The sequence below is a fragment of the Ochlerotatus camptorhynchus genome, unplaced genomic scaffold, assembly GCF_037179485.1.
Source record: "Ochlerotatus camptorhynchus isolate MF236.1 unplaced genomic scaffold, CSIRO-AGI_Acam_v1.1 ptg000276l, whole genome shotgun sequence".
NCBI lineage: Eukaryota > Metazoa > Arthropoda > Insecta > Diptera > Culicidae > Ochlerotatus > Ochlerotatus camptorhynchus.
The window spans coordinates 1775712-1796348 of record NW_027040765.1 but is presented as its reverse complement, the minus strand read 5'-3'; the positions used below and the strand labels follow the sequence as shown (position 1 = coordinate 1796348).

At 44.5% G+C, this 20637-nt stretch overlaps 1 protein-coding gene across 1 annotated transcript in view; it reads right to left on the bottom strand.

The window, feature by feature from the left end:
- Positions 1-18801, bottom strand: part of LOC135706229 (frizzled-3-like) — a 62376-nt gene extending 43575 nt beyond the window's left edge. Inside the window, exon 1 of the mRNA XM_065227795.1 lies at positions 18078-18801. Coding sequence (XP_065083867.1) covers positions 18078-18332 — 255 coding nt within the window. The 5' untranslated portion in view covers positions 18333-18801. The remainder of the gene's footprint in view (positions 1-18077) is intronic.
- Positions 18802-20637: the final 1836 nt, after the last annotated feature.

Sequence of the window (20637 nt, the reverse complement as noted above, 5' to 3'; positions counted from 1 at the left end):
TTCAGCTGACCGTTTCAGGTTTAAATCATGATGTTCGATAAGCTGTATGAATTAAAAACTGTCACAATTCTGGGTCCTATGGAACCGGTTCTGGATCGCCAAGAGCAGAACAATCATATTCAAGAACGAATGCAATCGGGCAAGCCGTTTTAGGATTTCAAAATTAAGGACTTTGATATGTCATATGAAAAAATCTGACCCCATTCAGGACCCTCTTCAAGTGACATTTGCTGACGAAAGTTTTTTGCAAATTGGACTAAACGGATCTAAAATTCACGGCCGCATTTTAGGGCACCTCCACCCCTCGATGCTGACAGTTGGACACCTTAGGTATAGACGGGCATTTCGCGTCCCAATGTTGCTCGTAGTGAACCGAATCGTTGCAATGTTTCCGCAATCTTTTCCAGAAAACAGAAAAATTCCATACCGCTAATTACGCTGTCAGTCGCTGAAAGATCAAAAGAATCACCGCCAAATGTCGATAATTACCCGTGGTGAGTGAATGCAGACTGCAGGCTATAATCTAATTGAATCCCGCGAGCCTTCATTAGGAAGCCATTGGATAGCAATTAAAACACTCCGGCCGGCAACCGAGCGAGACCCGTTTCGCAATCGTCTATCTAAATCATATCGGATTCTCTGGCTACGGTGGTGGTGCAGTCCGCGTCCGGTCCGGTCTATGGGAAGGAATGGAACCGATCGCCGGAGTGTGTAGTGTGCTAGTAAGCTGCTGAGAATTATATCCCCGCCATTAAACTGCCTGGATTAAAACAAATAATCAAAATTTACACGTACGGCAAAAGCCAGCAGCTTAATTTAATAACATAAACTACCCGAGCCGACTTACTTTTTTTTTTTTCCCTCCGCGATGAGGTGGGGCGGCTTTGTAACCTACCACCGAGAAGAATGCCAGCGCAGCGTATGAAAGGACGGATGGACGGACGGGGGGTGATGAGTGTGTGCAATGATGGCATATGTGAGTGCGAGTGGTGGGTAATGGCACAGGAATACCCCTCGGCAGCAAAGAGAACCGAGAGAAAGACGAAAAAGAAGAGGAGCGTGCGGTGGATTTGGCTTTGATCTTCGCCGACTGCCTGCCTTCGAGAAATAGCAGGAAAATCGTTCCGGCGGCAACGATCATTCACGGCGGACGGATCGAAAAGATAAATAATCGAAATTAGCTTTAATAGTTTGGCGTTAAGTTATGAAAATGAAATTAAATTTTCAAAGCGATCCAGATATGTGTGTGCATGTGTGAGTGATGCGGGGGGGCCGGCTGAAGATCGTGTAATTGCCAAAATTACTCCGCTTCATGGGGCCAGGCGGACAGGCGGCGGGCGAACCGGCAAAAGCCGGTTCTGTGATCTGCAGCCATTTGGAAATGGACAGAGGATCGAAATAAAACATTTGTAAAAATTAAACCATCCTGTCATATTTAAATCAAATTAAGATTTACATGCCACTTTTTGATTAATTATAGAGTGTGTACGGTTCGGCGGGACCGGTAGGTCCTTGAAAGGAAGATAAGGCGAAATTTCTTCAGGTGGAGAGGGAGGTGGCGGCGAGACGGAATGGCAAGCAGCGTACGAGTAAGCCAGCCAGTAACTGAATCCAGGCGAAAAGCAGCAATAAAACCGAAAGGGAGGCGAGGCAAAAGAGGAACGAAAAAAGATCAAAGTCGGCACTTTGAGTGGTACTCCTCGCCTACTTCGCATCGCCCCGTCTCGTCGTCCGGTTCTTTCTTCGACCAAGCCATGGGGTATAGGTAGGTATCACATGGCTGCCTCACGATTCTTTTTCTGATCCCTCCTCTTCCTCCATCAACCTTCAAGAGGCTTGAAGCTCGAGAACATCACTATCATCATCATCATCATCATTGGCATCGGCGGCAGTAGCCTTAATGGCAGCGATTCGCATCGCATCTTTCTCTATCTTTCGCGAGTTGCCCGGCGGTGGTGGATGGATTCAATGAGGACGTTCTTTGCACAGCACATTTGCTCGGTACTACAGCCAAGATGTAACGGATCGCGGTACCGGCAGCAGCATCAGCATCAGCCATGCGCGACCGATAGTCTTCCGACCCATTACAGAGAGTGATCAGTCTCTCAGCGGGAATGCTTTCCGCTTCTCGGCAGGTGATCATAGGTTACAGATCCCGATTCGTAACGCCACAGCCGGCTTGCTGGCTGTGAGGATCCACAGGATCGCACTTCTTCAGAATGTATCCTTTTGTGTCACTTTCGTCAGCTTTCGGGTCCTATTTGTTTAGGATCTGCTTCAAGTGCTTCTTCGAGGAAAAATGGAAGCGTTTCACACTTAACCGGCAGCTGACGGCGGTAAGTGCTAGACAAATAGGTTGTTCATGGGAAAAAGTGTCATGTTTGCTCGAAAATTTCTCTTCAGTTCGATTTTTTTTTTTGTAACTGTCAAAAATTTGATCAGAGTAGGTCCGCAAAACGGTCATCAAGTAGTCGTACTTTTTTTTTGGTGTGTTCGATTGCACTCGACTCCTCTCGAGAATGTCGGCTTCCGTCGTTTAATCTCCTTCAACCTGGTAAAGCCGACGACAACGGTGTGCACACAGCGCTCGTTCCAAAACCGAAACTCCGGGATCGAGGGATTAAATGTCAATAATCGCTTCATTCATGTGTAATGAGCAAAACGAGATGAAAAGCGTATCGATTACCTTCTCCCCTCTTTCCACCGTACTCCGACCATCCTATCCCTGGGTCGGGCTGCCGCTCAAAGGGAATTAGAATATCGATCCGGCTTATACCTGCCTCTGACCGATCAACCGACCGACCGCTTCGAGCTTCGATTAACAATTTAGGGATTAACCGTCATCATCGTCGCTCTCTCCTTCGCCTCTTTTTCCTCCTTCGCTTGCCTCGAAAAACAATCCACAGTGCTGTTCATGTTCATCCACTCTTATGTTATTTTTTTTTCTGTGTAGCTGCTGCCTGCCAATCTACCTCGGATCTCCGCGCGCGCTTGTTGATCGTCTTTCCCATGATTCGGCTTCGATCATGGAGTACTCGACAATCTGACACTTGGAGAGGAGAGCTGCCCGACTGGGGCCGCAACGAAACAAATATATATAAATCAAGTTGTAGCAATCCACGGCCTACTGGCTTCACTTCATTTCATCAAAGCAGCCACTGCCCAGCCCGGATTCCACCGCCGCAACTTTATCGAAATCGGCGAACCTACATTGTGCTTTTGTATGCTCGAGCAATCTCACTCACCGCTCTGAGGCTGACCGGGCCGCGCGAGCTCAAGCTCTTGTAATTAATTTCGGATTTTTTGCTGCGTGCCCGGTTCCGATTTCACCGAGGAAATCAACACGAGAAGCTCGGTGAGATGTGAAAGTTCAACGTGCGTCTCGGGAATCAATCGGAGTGCGTCGCAAAAAAAAATGGCAAATTTTTGACTACATCTACAAGCGTGAGATTTTGACATAAAGATACGGGAGCTCGTTAAAGGTGCGTAGCTGCCGGTTACGAAAAAAGGCCAGGAGTATGGGAAAAAAAGTAGAGAGGGTCTAGGATAAAGCTGGGTTTAGACTAGGCAAGTCAAATGATCAACTCAGTTGAATTCAATTGGCTTGAAAAGCTAACTTTTTTCAATTCAAGTGAGTTGATCAAGTCAGTTGAATGGCATGGTTTACACGTTCAATTCGCGTTCAAGTCACTTGATCAATTGACTTGCCCTGTCTAAACCCAGCTTAAGAGAGAAACGGAGCGAACTGGCAGGTTTTGGAGCCAAACGAACTGTCAAAGCCAGCGCTATTTGAGTAGCGCCTATCTTGATCGCCAGAAATCACCTAGGCATAGGTTGCCAAAGCAATTTGTTTTGCTTTTTTCTCCTTCTGGGAAAAAGCTGTGATCGGAGAGATTACGGAGTTTTGGGCACAGTTTACCTACTATGATAGATTTGTAGTATAATAAATTAGGTTAAAAAACTGCATAACTTATTGCAATTGAATCGAGAGTCGAGTAATATTCAATCAGTTTATAGACCAGAAACTGACAGAACTCTTATGGTAACATCTAGGTCGCCAGCTTGCATTACCAACAACCGATTTTTCTGCTGTAATCGTCTTTACAAACAGTTCAAATCCACAACAAAATTGCACAGATGAAGGTGTTTTTCTGACCGGAAAGTTGGTAAACAACGTACAGTTTCCTCCGCAAATTCATCAAATCCATCATCAAATCAGATCCGACGTAAATTTACCCTTCTGATCACTTCTGACTACTAATGCCGTTTTCGTTTACTCCTAGTGCGAACCTACAGACTTGTTGTTTTTTGCCGAATCTAGGCAGTTTTTGCCGAGATTTGCACAGCCGTGTGGTCGGCAATCTGTTTTAGTGAGATCTCAGCAAAAGTGACGTTTGGTTGCTGAGTCTCGGAAAATGCTTTGCTGAATCTCAGCAAACAACGTCATGTTTGCTGAGATCTCAGTAAAATTGATTGCCAAGCACACGACTGTGCGAATCTCGGCAAAACATTACCGAGATTCTAACAGTCGAGCAGTTCTACAATTTATTTTGTTGAGATTAAGTAAAACAATTGCCGAGACTCAGCAAACAAATAACATTTTGCTGAGATAATTGGCTATTGGAGATTTTACCGAGCTAAATTAAGTGTACACACTTAGATTTTTTTGCCGAGATGGGTACCACCGAGCAGCTCGGCATTTTATTTTGCTGGAAATTCAGCAAAAAATATGTTTGTTAGCTGAGATCTCGGCAAAATTCCCGTTTGTTAGCTGAATCTCGGGAAGTTTTAACTGAGATCCAGCAAAATAAAATGCCGAGCTGCTCGGTGGTGCCCATCTCGGCGAAAAAATCTAAGTGTGTAGTTTCACCGCCCTAAGAGCTGTTAAAACGTTTTTCTATTCGTTAGGGTCGGATCCTTGCTTCAGTCTGTTGACTTTTGCTGTTATCACTTTGCCTGATCTTGATTCATTAAATACGACTTAAGGAATGTCAACATGTTGAGGTTTTTATCATTAAGGTTCGAACGCTTCTTAACACAAAAGTTTGATGATGATGAGAAAACTCGCTCACTTTCGGTCGAAGTTGGTCTAATGCTTTTCAAAGCTTTGAAGAGCTTCTCGTGGTTGGGAGAAAGTTTTCTATTTAGCTCATACAATACAAATTCTTTTTGGATTGTTTTGGCAATGTCAGAGTTACTTGTACTAGGTACGATGCGTTTAGAAGTGTGTTCATGAATGCACTGTGTAAGCATTTCTCTAACTACATCAACCTTCAATTTTGACTCTGGGTGCACTTCTTCTGTCCGTTGAAAAGATGTCTCTGGAACGGGATGATTCGATGAAGATAGGTTATAAGTTGATCCAAAAGACGTTTCTCAGTGGAACTGACAACTTGAAATCTAGAGTGTGTGAGTGATCTGGTGTTAATGGTGCTGAATGTGAACATAAACAAAGCAGAAATTCATATGAGAATAAACCAAGGGGGGGAGATGGCTGTCAAATACGAACAATCGTCGCCTACCTCGCATAACTGGTTCCAAACGTAAACAAGCCATAAGAAACCATACAAGAATGATCAGTAAGCTGATTTGACAGCACGTCCCCCCCAGGAATAAACTGCCAGTTCTACTGTGATCTGTCAAAAGTTCTTGGTAAACAAAACAGTCAGCTGATCGCAACTGTCTCGTGGACAGCCTTATTCTCACCACCAGTCAAGTCGATTACTCTTGATGCTACCAATAAGGCTGTCCACGAGACAGTTGCGATCAGCTGACCTTTTTTGTTTACTAAGAACTTTTGACAGATCACAGTAGAACTCGCAGTTTATTCTCATATGAATTTCTGCTTTGTTTATGTTTACATTCAACACCATTACCACCAGATCACTCACACACTCTAGATTTCTAGTTGTCAGTTCCACTGAGAAACGGCTCTTGGATAACCTTATTTGGCCATTTTCAGAATTTGAATCCCAGATGCCAGTGGAAGCTCATTTGTTCCGGTACTGCGTCTTTCAGAGATTCGCGTGACCACCGCTTGGAAAAGCCGTTTTGCGATTTGATTTGTTTGGTCCTTGAGAGTATTGATGGGGAAATGTAGGGTACCTTCAGCTTGGAGGAGATCTGCGTTACGGCTTGATAAAGCTTCAGAAGCGAGACAAACGGGCTGCAAGCAATCTAACAGTGATTGTACCAACAATCAATACGAAACTTACGATTTTAAATTGGCTCACTACTTGACTAGCCTATTGGTCCCAAGCAAACGATTAACGTACCCTATTCTAGTCGAAATTCTAGTACTACGCAATATTTGTTTTGATTCGCTATGAAAGTTTGACAGATAAAATGAGGGGTTATTGGTTTTTTCCTATTTTTCGAGGGGTGAATCGTTTAGCTTGGGACCGAAGAGAGTACCAGAGCTGAGCCAAAAAGTTGAGCACGTTATTTCGGGACCTTCTAGTCTTAGAGTTACCTCTATGATTGTACTGCTCCTATGTCATCCTCTTTGACCGAGAGATGCTTGAGATTTAGCTCATTGAGAGGTTCTTCGACACATGAGTGTACTAGCAAACACCTTTCAAGCATAGTTTCCACACTGTTCCATCTGGTCTTTACATCCAATAAAAGTTCCAATTCCTTTCCACGAGCTTTCGAAATATTTGATTGAAGAAGTCCATTTTTCAAAGGAGAACGTTTAAAAAGCTTCACGCTATGTCTGATACACAACAAGATCGATTTGACTTGGGGCATTCAGAGTCTGATTCATCAGAACTGGAATCAGTATACTGCACAACTCGTTCGACTTCAGCTGAGTCTTTATAAAGGACGTCGAAAACAGCCAAATGAAGGCCACGGTTGTAGCAAGTTTGATGCAGGTAATCTGTTAGAGATCCAAACTTGAGCATCATCTTCATATGTTGTTGACTGCGCTGGTGAATTAGAATTCTGCCAATTTCTCCTGAATCAACCATATGTTCAGCAGTACAAGACTCCTCTATTAGAGCCAATCCAAGATTGAAGGTCGTTCCATCTGTACAATGTAAGTTAACATTCGGATATCTCCAACGTCTAGAGTGAGACTGAACTAATCAGCACGGCGAGTTTGAATCTTCTCTATAACCTGTTTTCAAATCAACATCAAAATAAACATGTTGATCTTTGTATTTATCTAAAACAATGTTACATTTTACCTGGTTTTTGGCATCTTCATAGAAGTTCCGAATCAGATTCATCGCGTTTGTCCTACAATTGAGCAAAGAAAATCGTTTGCTCTAAAGCGATTTGCGGATGAAAGTACTTCTCTCGATTCCAGCGATCAAGAATCCATCAAGAGCAGCGAGCCTCGCAACTATCTCGGATTGTTCGTTGCGTTTTAGGTAGCCTGACAAACTTGATTGTTGTGCTGTTTTCAAGCCTTTCGAAGAGCTCGGCTGTTGCTGGGATGCTGATGGTCGTTTCAAGCTTATGTTATGAGCTTCGGATGTACTGCATCCCTTGCAATCCAGCACCTTCGAACAGCGAGAACACAATGCCTTGTCTGCCGAATGTTTGGTAAAATGCTTCCAAACTTCTGTAGAGTCTGTTTAATCCGATTATGTGGTAAATGGACGATGGGGTCTTCCAAACTCCAATCGAAGGCAAGTACAATCAACCCTGGACGTCAACTCTGCCTGATAATATTTCGGTTTCTAGTGCTGCCGCTACACTATCGGCTCCCGAACAACTGAGTTTGATCGACGACAACAGCGCTATCCTGACAACACGTAACGATAGCAATGTCCTCGCAGAACAACTTTCTTCTAACGCTAACGAGCCTAGGGATGATGTTTTCACCGTTTATTATCAGAACGTTGGTGGTTTAAATTCGTGTTGTGACGATTACTTGACTGCCAGTTCAGATGGCTGTTATGATATTCTTGCACTAACTGAAACGTGGCTCAATCAGAACACTATTTCGAGTCAATTTCTAGACCGTCAATATGAAGTATTCCGTTGCGATCGTGGTCCGCTTAATAGTAATAAAGTTCGAGGTGGTGGTGTCCTCCTAGCTGTTCGTCGAGGCATAAAGGTACACTTAATTGAGAACGGTGCATGGACTGCGGTGGAACAATTGTGGTTAGCGACTGAGCTCGTAGATCGTACTCTGTACTTGTGTTCTGTCTACTTTCCTCCTGACAGAATGCGTGACGAATCATTGATTGAAGCGCACACGAACTCAGTTTCATCCATTGTTGACAGAGCTTCAATAACGGACGACATTTTATTTATTGGTGATTTCAACTTGCCAGGAATTTGTTGGCAGTCATCAAGTAACGGACTCCTCTACCCCGATGCTACACAGTTCGAAGTTCGTACCTCATCATCCACCGTTGCATCTCAATATCGAGAGAAGAAATGTAAAGGAAGACACTGTCAATCCATCTCCTGTCATTTAAGATTTCAGGAATGCAAACTATCACAGCATCATTCTTCTTCTTGAGACGCTAGACAGGGAGAATATTCTTGACGGAACCAATGTGAACATAGCTGCACAGACATTCTGTCATATTCTTTCATATGCGATCGACCGACATGTTCCCAAGAAGACGGTAGCCGTTGGTCGGACCCCATGGCTCACTCCCGAACTCCGAAGGCTGAAAACACAAAACAGAGCCGCCCTAAGAAGATTTTCGAAAAACAAGAGTGTATCGCTGCGTGACCACTACGTGAAGCTGAACATAATCTATAAACGCGTTAGCAAGAGATGTTATATTCGATATCAGACGGGCTTACAACGACGACTCAAATCCCATCCACAATCTTTTTGGGATTATGTCAAACAGCAACGTAACGAGTGTGACCTGCCTTCTTCAATGAAGTGGAATGGGACCGTAGCCTCTGAACCACAAGCCATATGTGACATGTTTGCCTCGAAGTTTTCTAGGATTTTCTCCAACGAATTGCTATCATCAGCATCTAGTAACACACAGCCGTCAGGGCTAGCTATGCGGCTTGAAGTCACTGTCGACAATGATGCGATTATGGCAGCTACACGTAAACTAAAAGTGTCAACGTGCTTAGGTCCCATTAGAATTCCGTCGGTGTTTTTGAAGAACTGCATTGACAGCTTGCTCGAGCCACTTCAAGTGATCTTCAGCTTGTCACATTCATCCGGAGTGTTTCCGTCCTGCTGGAAACGTGCATACATGTTCCCTGTTCACAAAACGGCGATAGGAAGAATGTTGATAATTATCGCGGAATATCCTCGTTATGCGCTGTTTCCAAACTCTTTAAACTTGTTGTGATGGACCAATTATTCTTTCATTGCAAGCAATTTTTAAGCCCATATCAGCATGGTTTCATTCCCGGTCGTTCAACCGCGTCAAACCTTTTATGTCTCACTTCTTACGTAACCGACAGTATGCTTGAACGAGCCCAAATGGATGTACTATATTTGGACTGATCCGCAGCATTCGATAAGGTCAACCATCAAATTGCTGTAGCGAAGCTTGAAAAGCTTGGAATTCATGGAACTCTTTTGGATTGATTCCAGTCCTACTTGAGCGGTCGTCGCTCGCAAGTAGTCATCGACGAATCCACATCAGCTTCATTCCCAATCACGTCAGGGATTCTGCAGGGAAGTCATCTTGGACCACTCATCTTCCTTTTATACTTCAACGATGTCAGTGCAGTGCTGGATGGACTAAGGCTTTCGTTTGCTGATGACTTCAAGCTATATTTCGTTCTGAGGCTGACGCTCAGTTTCTACAACAACAACTTGATGCATTCGCTCATTGGTGCCAGATGAATCGTATGACCGTAAATCCTGCAAAATGCTCAGTTATTATGTTTTCTCGACTGAAAGATCCAAAACTCCACGATTATTCATTTTCTGGAGTACCACTGGTAAGAGTGAACGAAATCAAGGACTTGGTAACTATCCTCGACTCCCAGTTGACCTTCAAGCAGCACGTGTCGTTCGTAGTGAATAAAGCTTCAAAATCTCTAGGCTTTATCTTCCGGTTAACAAAAGAGTTCACGGACATTTACTGTCTAAAACCGCTCTACTGTGCATTAGTTCGGTCGACATTGGAGTACTGTTCGGCTGTTTGGAACCCTCACTACCAAAATGGAATCGAGAGAATAGAATCAGTGCAACAGCGGTTTGTTCGATTTGCACTTCGTCGACTACCATGGCGGGATCCATTCCGTCTCCCAAACTACGAGCACCGATGTCAGCTAATTCGTCTGGATACACTTATTACACGAAGAGACGTTGCTAAGGCTATGCTGGTTTCTGATGTCTTGCTGGGTCGAGTTGATTGTCCTGAAATCCTACAACGAATCAACTTGTATGTGCGACCAAGATCTCTATGGAACAATGCGATGCTACGACCTCAACCTCACCGCACCAATTACGGAATGAACAGTGCCATTACTGGGATACAGAGAATTTTCAATCGGGTTGCCAGTCAATTTGATTTTAACGGTACGCGTGACTTGCTACAAGGCAACGGCAGAACAAACAGCCCATTTCAAGAACGCAAGCATTCAGAAGCTATTTTCACACATGATAAGTCCCGGCCCAGTACATTATCGATGCTAATAAACCACTGATAATGTATTGAAACTTTCAATCAAGTTGAAGGGAAATTTTTGATTGACGCGTATTTAATGAGCATCAGTTAATTGAATATTTGTTTCATTAATATAACTCAGCTGTTCGTGAACCGGCTGGAACTCCACTGTTCGCTAGCAACTGAAACGATTGGGACGCCATTTGGTCACCATCACGCAAGCCACTTACAATTCTACTACGCAATGTTTACCATTCCGGTCTCCATTATTAACTTTACAAATGAATTCAATTTTTCACGAAAAAAATCACACAGCAAAACAAAAATACGTCAATTTAACAGCGCAGCCTACTCCGATCTTATTCATGAGTTGGCTGAGCCAGTTTACCTGACAGCATTTGATGATATTGATGATGATTCTCGCCTCCTGTCAAAGTTGATCCAAGAATTGAAATATTAGTTGATGCTCTGTTGCATTGAAGGCATAAACATTTTACATTTCCAAAGGGTTGGTCACTCCGCACAGTGTGCCAAAAACACAGGCATTGGCACCCATGGTTAGACATTTTCATGATCTTTGAAGATACTGGCAGCACTTTACTATCACTCAGCCTGCGCAGCGCATGTGTCAAATAATTGTTGTCGACATATACCAATTTATGGATTCGGAGAACCGCAACCGTGAAGTTTTGGGCCAAGTCCCACCATAGATTCCCCAAAACCGGATACAGATTCCCCAGTAGCGCACATCCTAATGCCTGTCCGCCGCAGTGATCCATTCTGCGTAAGGTAGACCAAAATCAGGGCAACTGCTAATGATGCAACAATCAATACGAAACTAACGATTTTAAATCGGCTCACTACTTGACTAGCCTATTGGTCTCAAGCAAATCGATTAACGTACCCCATTCTAGTATAAATTCCAGTACTACACTATGTTTGTTTTCATTCGTTATGAAAGTTTGACAGATAACATGAGGGGTTAGTGGATTTTCCTATGTTTGGAGGGGTGAATCGATAAGCTTCGGACCGAAGATAGTACCAGAGCTGAGCCAAAAAGTTGAGCTCGTTTCTTCGGGACCTTCTGGTCTTAGAGTTACCTCTATGCTACTAGTACTAGGTAATCTGCATTGTGTTTCAGTTTGAGCAATTCGAAATTGGCTTGGCGGAACACTTTCGTCGCCTTCTCCAGTGTCATTTTCACATAACAGATTCGTCTCGTTTCTTCTCGTCCAGTTCGTACATGACATTGGCCACCATAAGCCGTACATCCAACGAGTGGAAACTAACGATTTTAAATTGGCTCACTACTTGACTAGCCTATTGGTCCCAAGTAAATCGATTAACGTACCGCATTCTTGTCGAAATTCTAGTACTACACTATGTTTGTTTTGATTCGCTATGAAAGTTTGACAGATAAAATGAGGGGATCTTGGATTTTCCTATGTTTCGAGGGGTGCATCGATTAGCTTGGGACCGAAGAGAGTACCAGAGAGTACCTTCTGGTCTTGGAGTTACCTCTATGGTACATCGTTGGTACATCCACGTTGTAACGGTTCGCTGCCAGGTATCTAACGTTGATCTCCGCAGCCGATTTCGATCTCCGGAAGAGTTTCACCGATTTGAACAGCAGCTTGACCCGGCAACTGTGGATTTAAAATGCAATCAGATGCGTTTCGATATTCCTTTTGCCGAGGTCTTTGTGAAACAGTGGTCTTGAGAAGCTCCTCCGGACGGGTCAGTTTGTCCGGTATCCGTTTTGTACAGCTGGGGTGCCTCTGGATCATTGCTTTGACTCTCATCTTGGTTCGGATTCCACTGCTTGTTGTGTTGTTTCTTCGCCTTCAAAACACAACATGACAGTTCAGATTAACCGGGTTGCCAAGACTGCCATTATTGACAAGCAATCAAAGTCAGTCTGATGACTGGTACTCTCGGCACTGCTGCGGCACACTGAGAATAAAAGTAGGTACAAAATAAGTGTGTAGAGTGGCCACCCCTTGTACATTTCTCCAAAACTGATGGTGTAAGTACATGATATGATTCAAACCTCAGTTTCCTCGGCCCGCACCCTCACTTTTATGATAAAAACCCACCCCAAGGTGTTGGAGACATTACATTTGAAGTATTTTTTTTTCCGAAAAGGTTCTTATTTCGTTAAAATCAATCAGCGCCATCTACTCCAAAGTAGATATTCCATTCAACAAATCGCCAGGAAGAGAACAAACCCGTAACATGAACTGCAAAATTTACCGATCAGAAGCTGCTAAGCTTGCAGTAGATAAATAATGCTCGGTGACCTAACAAATGGATCTCGAATGTTTAGATCCAAATCCCTGTTGTTCACGAATCTCAATGCTAAATTTAAAAAATTTTGTTTTGTCGTTGTTTTCTCTTTGTGGGACTCTTATCATAACATCGACTCTGCATAAGCCTCACAGCAGCGTAGTAGTAGCAACAATCAATACGAAACTAACGATTTTAAATTGGCTCACCACTTTAGTAGCCTATTGGTCCCAAACAAACGATTAACGTACCCTATTCTAGTTGAAATTCTATTACTACACTATGTTTGTTTTGATTCGCTATGAAAGTTTGACAGATAACATCAGGGGTGTGTGGATTCATGCAGAACATGCAGGGGTGAGTGAAATAGCTTGGGACTGCTTGGGACCGTTGTTCTGGTAAAGGGTGTCCACGATGAAATTGCCACACACAAAATTGATTTGCAAAATTCGAGTTTTCATCCGATTGCCATCAAATTTTCAGGGATTGAGAAATAACTATTAAACTTCATTTTACCATTTTACTCGTATTTTATTTACAGTCCATACGCAAATGCCCGCACCTTGGCCTTAACCCCGGCCATAAGATTCTGCACAACCTGTGAATCAACCGTTTTTTGCATGTAAACCCATACTTTCTTCAGTTCCTCGACTGTCTTCACTACCTTAGGTCGTTTAAGAAGGTGCTGCTTCATAATCGCCCAGTACTTCTCGATGGGGCGGAGCTCCGGAGTGTTGGGAGGGTTGAACATTTTCTGCACGAAATTGACCTTATTGTCCGCATACCACTTCAGCACGTCCTTGGAGTAGTGGCATGAGGCCAAATCCGGCCAGAAGATTGTTGGGACGTTGTGGGCCTTCAGGAGAGGAAGCAGCCGCTTCTGGAGGCACTCTTTCATGTACACCTGTCCGTTCATCGAGTCCTGGGTCACGAAAGGTGCACTCCGCTTCCCGCACGTGCAGATGGCTTGCCAAACCAGGAATTTTTTCGCAAATTTGGACATCTTCTGAGTGCGGACATGCTCCGGAACGCTTAACTTATCCTTGGCCGTGAAAAACAGGTTGCCGGGGATCTGTTTGAAGTCGGCCTTCACATATGTTTCGTCGTCCATGATGCAGCATTCAACTTTCGTCAGCATGTTGAGGTACAACTTCCTGGCACGGGTTTTGGCGGACTTGTTCTGCTTCTCGTCACGATTAGGGGCCTTTTGTACCTTGAACGTTCGAAGCCCAGCCTTAGTTTTGGCCTCCTGGACAAAACTTCGGCTTAGGTGCAGCTTCTTAGCCACATCCCTAACGGAGGCGTTCGGATTTCGGTTGAAGGCCCCAACTACGCGGTTGTGATTTTTGGTGTTGTACGGAATACTTTTTCCTTCACTTCTGGGCTTCCGATCGGTGGTCAACCGTTCCTCGAACCGCTTAATCACTCGCGACACCGTGGAATTCGCGATTCCCAACGTTTTAGCGATGGAACGATGCGAGAGATCCTTGTTCTCGTGATGAATGCGCAAGATTTTATCACGCACGAGCTGTTCTTTCGACACCGTTTCCGCGAGTTTTGATCACAGGACTTTAAAACTTGCAGGATGTGCATAATGCACTATGAACTAAATCCACCCAAATTTTCATTAAATTCTACCCAACGGTTAAAAAGTTAGAGCAATTTCATAGTGTGGCAATTTCATCGTGGACACCCTTTACTGAGTGAGCCAAAAATAATAATGATTTTCTTCGGGACCCAGTGGTCTTAGAGTTACCTCTATGGTAGTAGCAACCGGTGGAAACTAACGATTTAAAATTGGCTCACTACTTGACTAGCCTATTGGTCCCAAGCAAATCGATTAACGTACCCCATTTTAGTCGAAATTCTAGTACTACACTATGTTTGTTTTGATTCGCTATGGGAGTTCGACAGATAAAATGGGGGGTTCGTAGATTTTCCTATGTTTCGAGGGGTGCATCGATTAGCTTGGGACCGAAGAGAGTACCAGAGCTGACCTAGAAAGTTGAGCACGTTTCTTGGGGACCTTCTAGTCTTAGAGTTACCTCTATGGTAGTAGCGTAGCGAATTCGTTTATTATCGAGGTTGAAACCAGTTCCAACTCAGAGTGAGTCCAAACTTTTTGTCAGTACGAACCTCAACTTGAGGTAGGTTTAAAAAAAATCGATCAAACTGACGTTTGTCGGAAAACAAGCAGAGCTAATCTAGATACCCGATCCAGGTTGGAACTGTATAATAAACGAATTCACTATTAGCAACAATCAATACGAAACTAACGATTCTAAATTGGCTCACTACTTGACTAGCCTATTGGTCCCAAGCAAACCATTAACGTACCCTATTCTAGTTGAAATTCTATTACTACACTATGTTTGTTTTGATTCGCTATGAAAGTTTGACAGATAACATCAGGGGTGTGTGGGTTCATGCAGAACATGCAGGGGTGAGTGAAATAGCTTGGGACTGCTTGGGACCGTTGTTCTGGTACTGAGTGAGCCAAAAATAATAATGATTTTCTTCGGGACCCAGTGGTCTTAGAGTTACCTCTATGCTATTAGTGTCAAAAACCACAGTGAAGGATACATGTATTCCCACGCGTGGAAAGCTAGATAGGTTAGTGCACTATGTATCTCTCAAACGCCCCAAATTTGCTGTTTGTAAAAGGCGAGCAACTTCGTCCATCTGAGGTATCAACAAGTCAACAAATACCAGAAGGAGAAATAAACGTCAAAATCTGCCTAACGATAACTCTAAGACTGGAACGATTTTTGGTTCCAGACTCCGGTTGTAAGCAATCATCGAGCAACCATACCACAGAGAAACCATACTGCCAGTTAGCAAACTGCCGTTTAACCGGTTCGATTACCGCCCTTTCTCCTTCCCGACATTCGATCGACATTGATCCCACACCGTAACGGTTCTACGGCCACCCTCGACTAGCGCCACCCTTCCCCGCCAGGCTTGCCCGAAAACCAACGACGGTGCTATTAATTACTTCATTCTCCTTCCCATTTGCAGAACAAACCAACTCCAACCGATCCGCACATGCTCCGAAGAAAACCGCAAGATGTGATGCGATATAATTGGGGAAGGCGCTCGATCTCGGTACATACATACAAGCCGTACTTGGCCACGGCACAGGAGAGTGAATTAGAATGCAATTAAAATGACAAGCCGTGAAGAGTGTCCATACTCCGACGACGGCGACGGTAACGTTGATGCCGATATGACGGTGTCGGTGACGGGACTAGCTTTATAAGGGCATCCGCTTCTCTATCTCCTAGGAGGCATCTATGCGAAACCGGCAACCTGCCGGCATTGCTGTGTTTTCAATTGCGGATGTTTGTTTTTGCAGGCCAATTTAGCGCGAAGCGTGACCGCGGACGCTCTAATTGACTTTGGCGAGACCGATGATTCCACGCGAGCGTGAACTGGAGACACCGATCGACCGGATCGATCGATCGAAGAATCATGTCCAGCTGCCAAATCTTGCGACGGGCCATCTCTTTGATAAGCCGGTTCGTAGGCTGGTTTTTGTTTTACTAAATTGTGTGCAAAGACGTTAGTCATATCGCGTAGCTCTGCTAAAAGCTTTTTGACGCTATTTCCCAGAGTGAACCGGGTGGAAGAAGCAGTTCAAAGGCAGCGAGCCGCCACCGCCACAATCTTATCTACGCCATTCTTCGCCTCAAGTGCGAGCGGGTAAACCAAACCAAAACGCCCCGCAATCAATGGCGTCGAAGAATCTACTTAGAGTAAACAGAAACACTGCATGTGGAAGAAAGTGGATCAATTAGAACCGTTTATGACCAAAATTGATGCGGTCGCTGTCAAGTGCGAGATTCCTTTTCTCCGGGTGGATGAAAGCTCGTCCGCGACCATCAGCTCGTAGATGGAGCTATAATTGTTCAATTAAATACCAATTATCAGTCGAAGCGAAGCCGAAGCGTCGAAACCTGATATTGCAATTACCGGCAGTGGTGGAGCGCTCCGCTTCGTACGGTGCGCGCATCCATAAGAAATACGAGAAGGCCTTTGTCGGCATATTTCCACGCTGTCGTCTGTGCGAAGGAAATATTTATATAAAAGGCTATATAGATAAGATAGCTACATACGAATTTATGACCGCAAACATATTTTTGCGTCCCTGATAAGGTTCTATTCTCTCAGTTTGCCTGGCGGTGGCGGCGGCGGCGCTGGCAGTAAGCCTTGTACCTAAATCCACCCACCCTTTGATCTCGATTACATGGCGACCCTGGTTTATGACAGCATTTTGAAAACCGCTACTGACAGCATGATTCAGACGGCGTAAACAGAATTAAATCTTACTTTATTATTTCCTGAACAGGGAGCAACAAGAAAAAAAAAATGATTCAACCCCGCTTGAAGAAAAACAGTCGATTTCAAAACAAGCGCAAAAATCGCCCGGAATCTGACCGCGACTGGCGGAATCTTTCCGCGCCGCCCCTTCAATGCCCGCTGCCTGGCATTTTACCGCTAGTGTGCCCCATGCGCCGCCACCGCCGCAGAGGAACAAAATAATACTTTAAAAGCAATTCGCTGCTATTTTTTCGCTTTGGCAGATAGCCGCCGCCGCCGCCGCCACCACTTCCGCCACCCCGCCCCATAACCACCGAAGAGGAACGTAAAAAACAAAATATCTTCTGTATGGAAGCGAATCGCGCCCCGTACGTACCGCAATATCGGGGCGCGCACAGTTCAAAACCGCCAGAGCACAAGAAGAAGATACCAACAACAACAACAAAACAGAGACAGACAGGAGAATGAAGTCAAAAAGAGATAGTTAACTATGGGCGAAATGCGTTTGCAAGTGGTTAACTTACCCATTTTGGTGTTAACTGATAAGGTGTTATTTCAAATTCATTGATCAAACTGAGGCGGAAGAATTTTTCTTGATTTAAAAAAGAACTAAACCCTCAAATTGCTGTTAATCGCGCCCATAGTGGTACCATTAGCGAGCGCGAAGCACCACAACCGGTTTGAACGCATCAAAACTACATGCGGTGTTTTTTGCCCCGTATATTTTCCACTCCTCTTCACAACACGCCCGTTCTCTTAACAGCAGAGCCCCCCGATTGTCTGTTTCTGGACTGATAGCGTTCTGTTGTATCTTCTGCCCGACTTCATAGCCCAATAAACAGCGCTCATCTTACTGATAAGATTTCCCCAGTTCCAAAGTTCACCGTGCAGTTCTGGAAACGGAAATCCACTTACCAAAAGCTCTGCATCGAGTTGCGACCGGATTGCACCGGGTTCACCATTGGATTCACCGGATCCGGTTGAATTTCCCGACCCATTGGTCGTTGCAATCGGTGCCGAAGCCACCGTCATGTTGTACACCAGATTCTGGCAAGCGGAAACCGTGATCAGTTCACATTTGAGCTCTTCCACTGCCCTAACCGAATGCACCACGAAAAAAACTGACAGCATTAATCCTAGCAGGCTTCTGAAATCGCCCTGCGTTGCCATGGTTTCTCGACTATCAACAATCACTGCTTCTTTTCGATATTTCAGACTTCAGACTCACTGCACTTTGCGGGTTTTTTGCTTCTAAACAACGCTCATTGTACGATTCGCATCAAACCCTCATAAAGAATCACTCAAAACTTCTTCTAACTGGCTCACTTTTACGATATATTTTAATTTTTTCAATCAAATTTCACCCTCTTCAAACTCCATACACCACATCGTCAGCATTACAACCGATTCTAATCTTTTGCGCAAAAACCCCGTCTAGGAAGGTAAGTGGCGCACACTTCAAAGAGTTCTGTAACTCCGTAACCGAACGCCCGATATTCGCACACACTGGATAAAATCGAGCTGCGAAAAAGCACGTCCGTACTCGTCAACCGTTTCTCAATGACTGACTCGAGACTCCGATTGACTGAAGTTGAATCGATCCGTTCAGCGACGGAAGGACGGATGGCACTGACGGGCGGACGGACGGAGAACGCTTCAAAAGAGAAGAGTAGTCAGGCAGGCAGCCGTCGATTGAAGTTGACCGCCCCTGTGTTCGTTCGCTGTATGCTGGTCTGATGGCTGCCGTCGCAAATACGTTTTGTTCTTTTGCGCTCCTTTTTGGCTTCGATTCGAACCACCGACCGACCGATCATCCAAGCGAGTATATGAGTGCGCACATTGTGAGGGTTTTGATTTCGCTCTCTCCGATGGCTCTCAGAAGAAACCAACCTCGAACCAGCGTCGAAGTAGACGGCGATTTGGAAGCAGCTTGCATGTGGTGCGGAATGATACCAAGCCAGTGTTGAATGTTTACAGCGTGTATCGTAGAAAGGCCGCACACAAACACGTACATGTGGGTGATAGAAGCGGTGCCAGATTGCTACCGAACTCCTTTTGATGGCCTTTTTTTGACGTTGGATAACGTCTTTCGGCAACATACGGGGGTACAAAATTGAAAACAGTCATTTTGGATGCGTTACGAAAAATTAAAAGATTTTGAACGATAATAACTTAACCGTCTCTAGATAGATTTACGAGATAATGGCATCAATCGATTGGAAATGTTTCTAGCAATTTGCTGAATGTTTTAAAACTATTGATTTCATTCTGTAAACTATTGAAAAATGGTTAAAAGTAAACCATTGTCTAAAGATGGTGAAAATCGATTGATTTTTTTATATTCTTATACTTTCTCCAACCGAGACATCAGATGCGAGTATCTGACACCTCTGATATTTTCTGTTCTACTATATAAGCGTCGAACAAGGTCGCCCGTTCCATCATTGTCTATCCGATCGTCGACCCAGCAGCAGAGCAGCAGAGCAGCAGTACCAGAGCAGCGGAAGCAGAGCAACGGCAGCAGAGCAGCGGCAGCAGAGCAGCGGCAGCAGAGCAGCGGCAGCAGAGCAGCGGCAGCAGAGCAGCGGCAGCAGAGCCTGGGGGCGAAAGGGCAACTACGCCGAGTGCGTTGGTACCAGTGCTCCGGTATACTGGGCCGCCGTCATGGAATGCCCAGCTGCTGCAGTTCTCAGTCGGTCGTATTCACCGTCTGCTCCGCAAGGGCAACTACGCCGAGCGCGTTGGAAAAATGGCCCTGTTCAGGGCCACAACATTATCAAGAAAGAGTTTAACGATTAATTTTCTAATGCCTTTCCGACACTTGAATATCGAAAGTTGAATCTTCGCAGAGCCATAGATTTAATTTTTATTGCATGTCTACTAAACTTATTTCAGAATCGAACCCGTCTTCACAGACTGTGTGAAGAAGAACAATGCATCATCGAGCACAACCCGTTCCGTTCCAAAATCGTCCTCATCACAACCTCCAAAACAACCATCTACCCTCTCGACATTTCGAGTGGATTTCCCGGTTCATCATACCACCTAGCGCTGTTCTACTGATTGGTAATAATATTTACCCGGAGTTCACCGCACTCGTGGTTGAAGCAAAGCGCCCGGCATGCAAACCGCTCATCAAAATCGCCATCGCCATCCGGTACCCATGCTCGGCATAACCATCATTCCAAAACCACAACCAAAACGGCCCTTTTCAGGGCCACCAATAATTCGAGAGTTAGTTTTGAAGACAATTTCTTTCCAGAATATCACAGTTACAGTGTCTAATTAAACATTATTTCACATGAGAATTAAGCGTCTATATACACCTTTAATACCATCGCTGTTTAAGGAAATAATGATGTCTAGTAAACGCTGAATAATCAAAAATTTGATCGAATAAAGCTCTGTTACAACTTTTGTAAGTCGAATAAAAGCTTCTCGACATACCTTATTCAACACCAAATATTTCGATGTG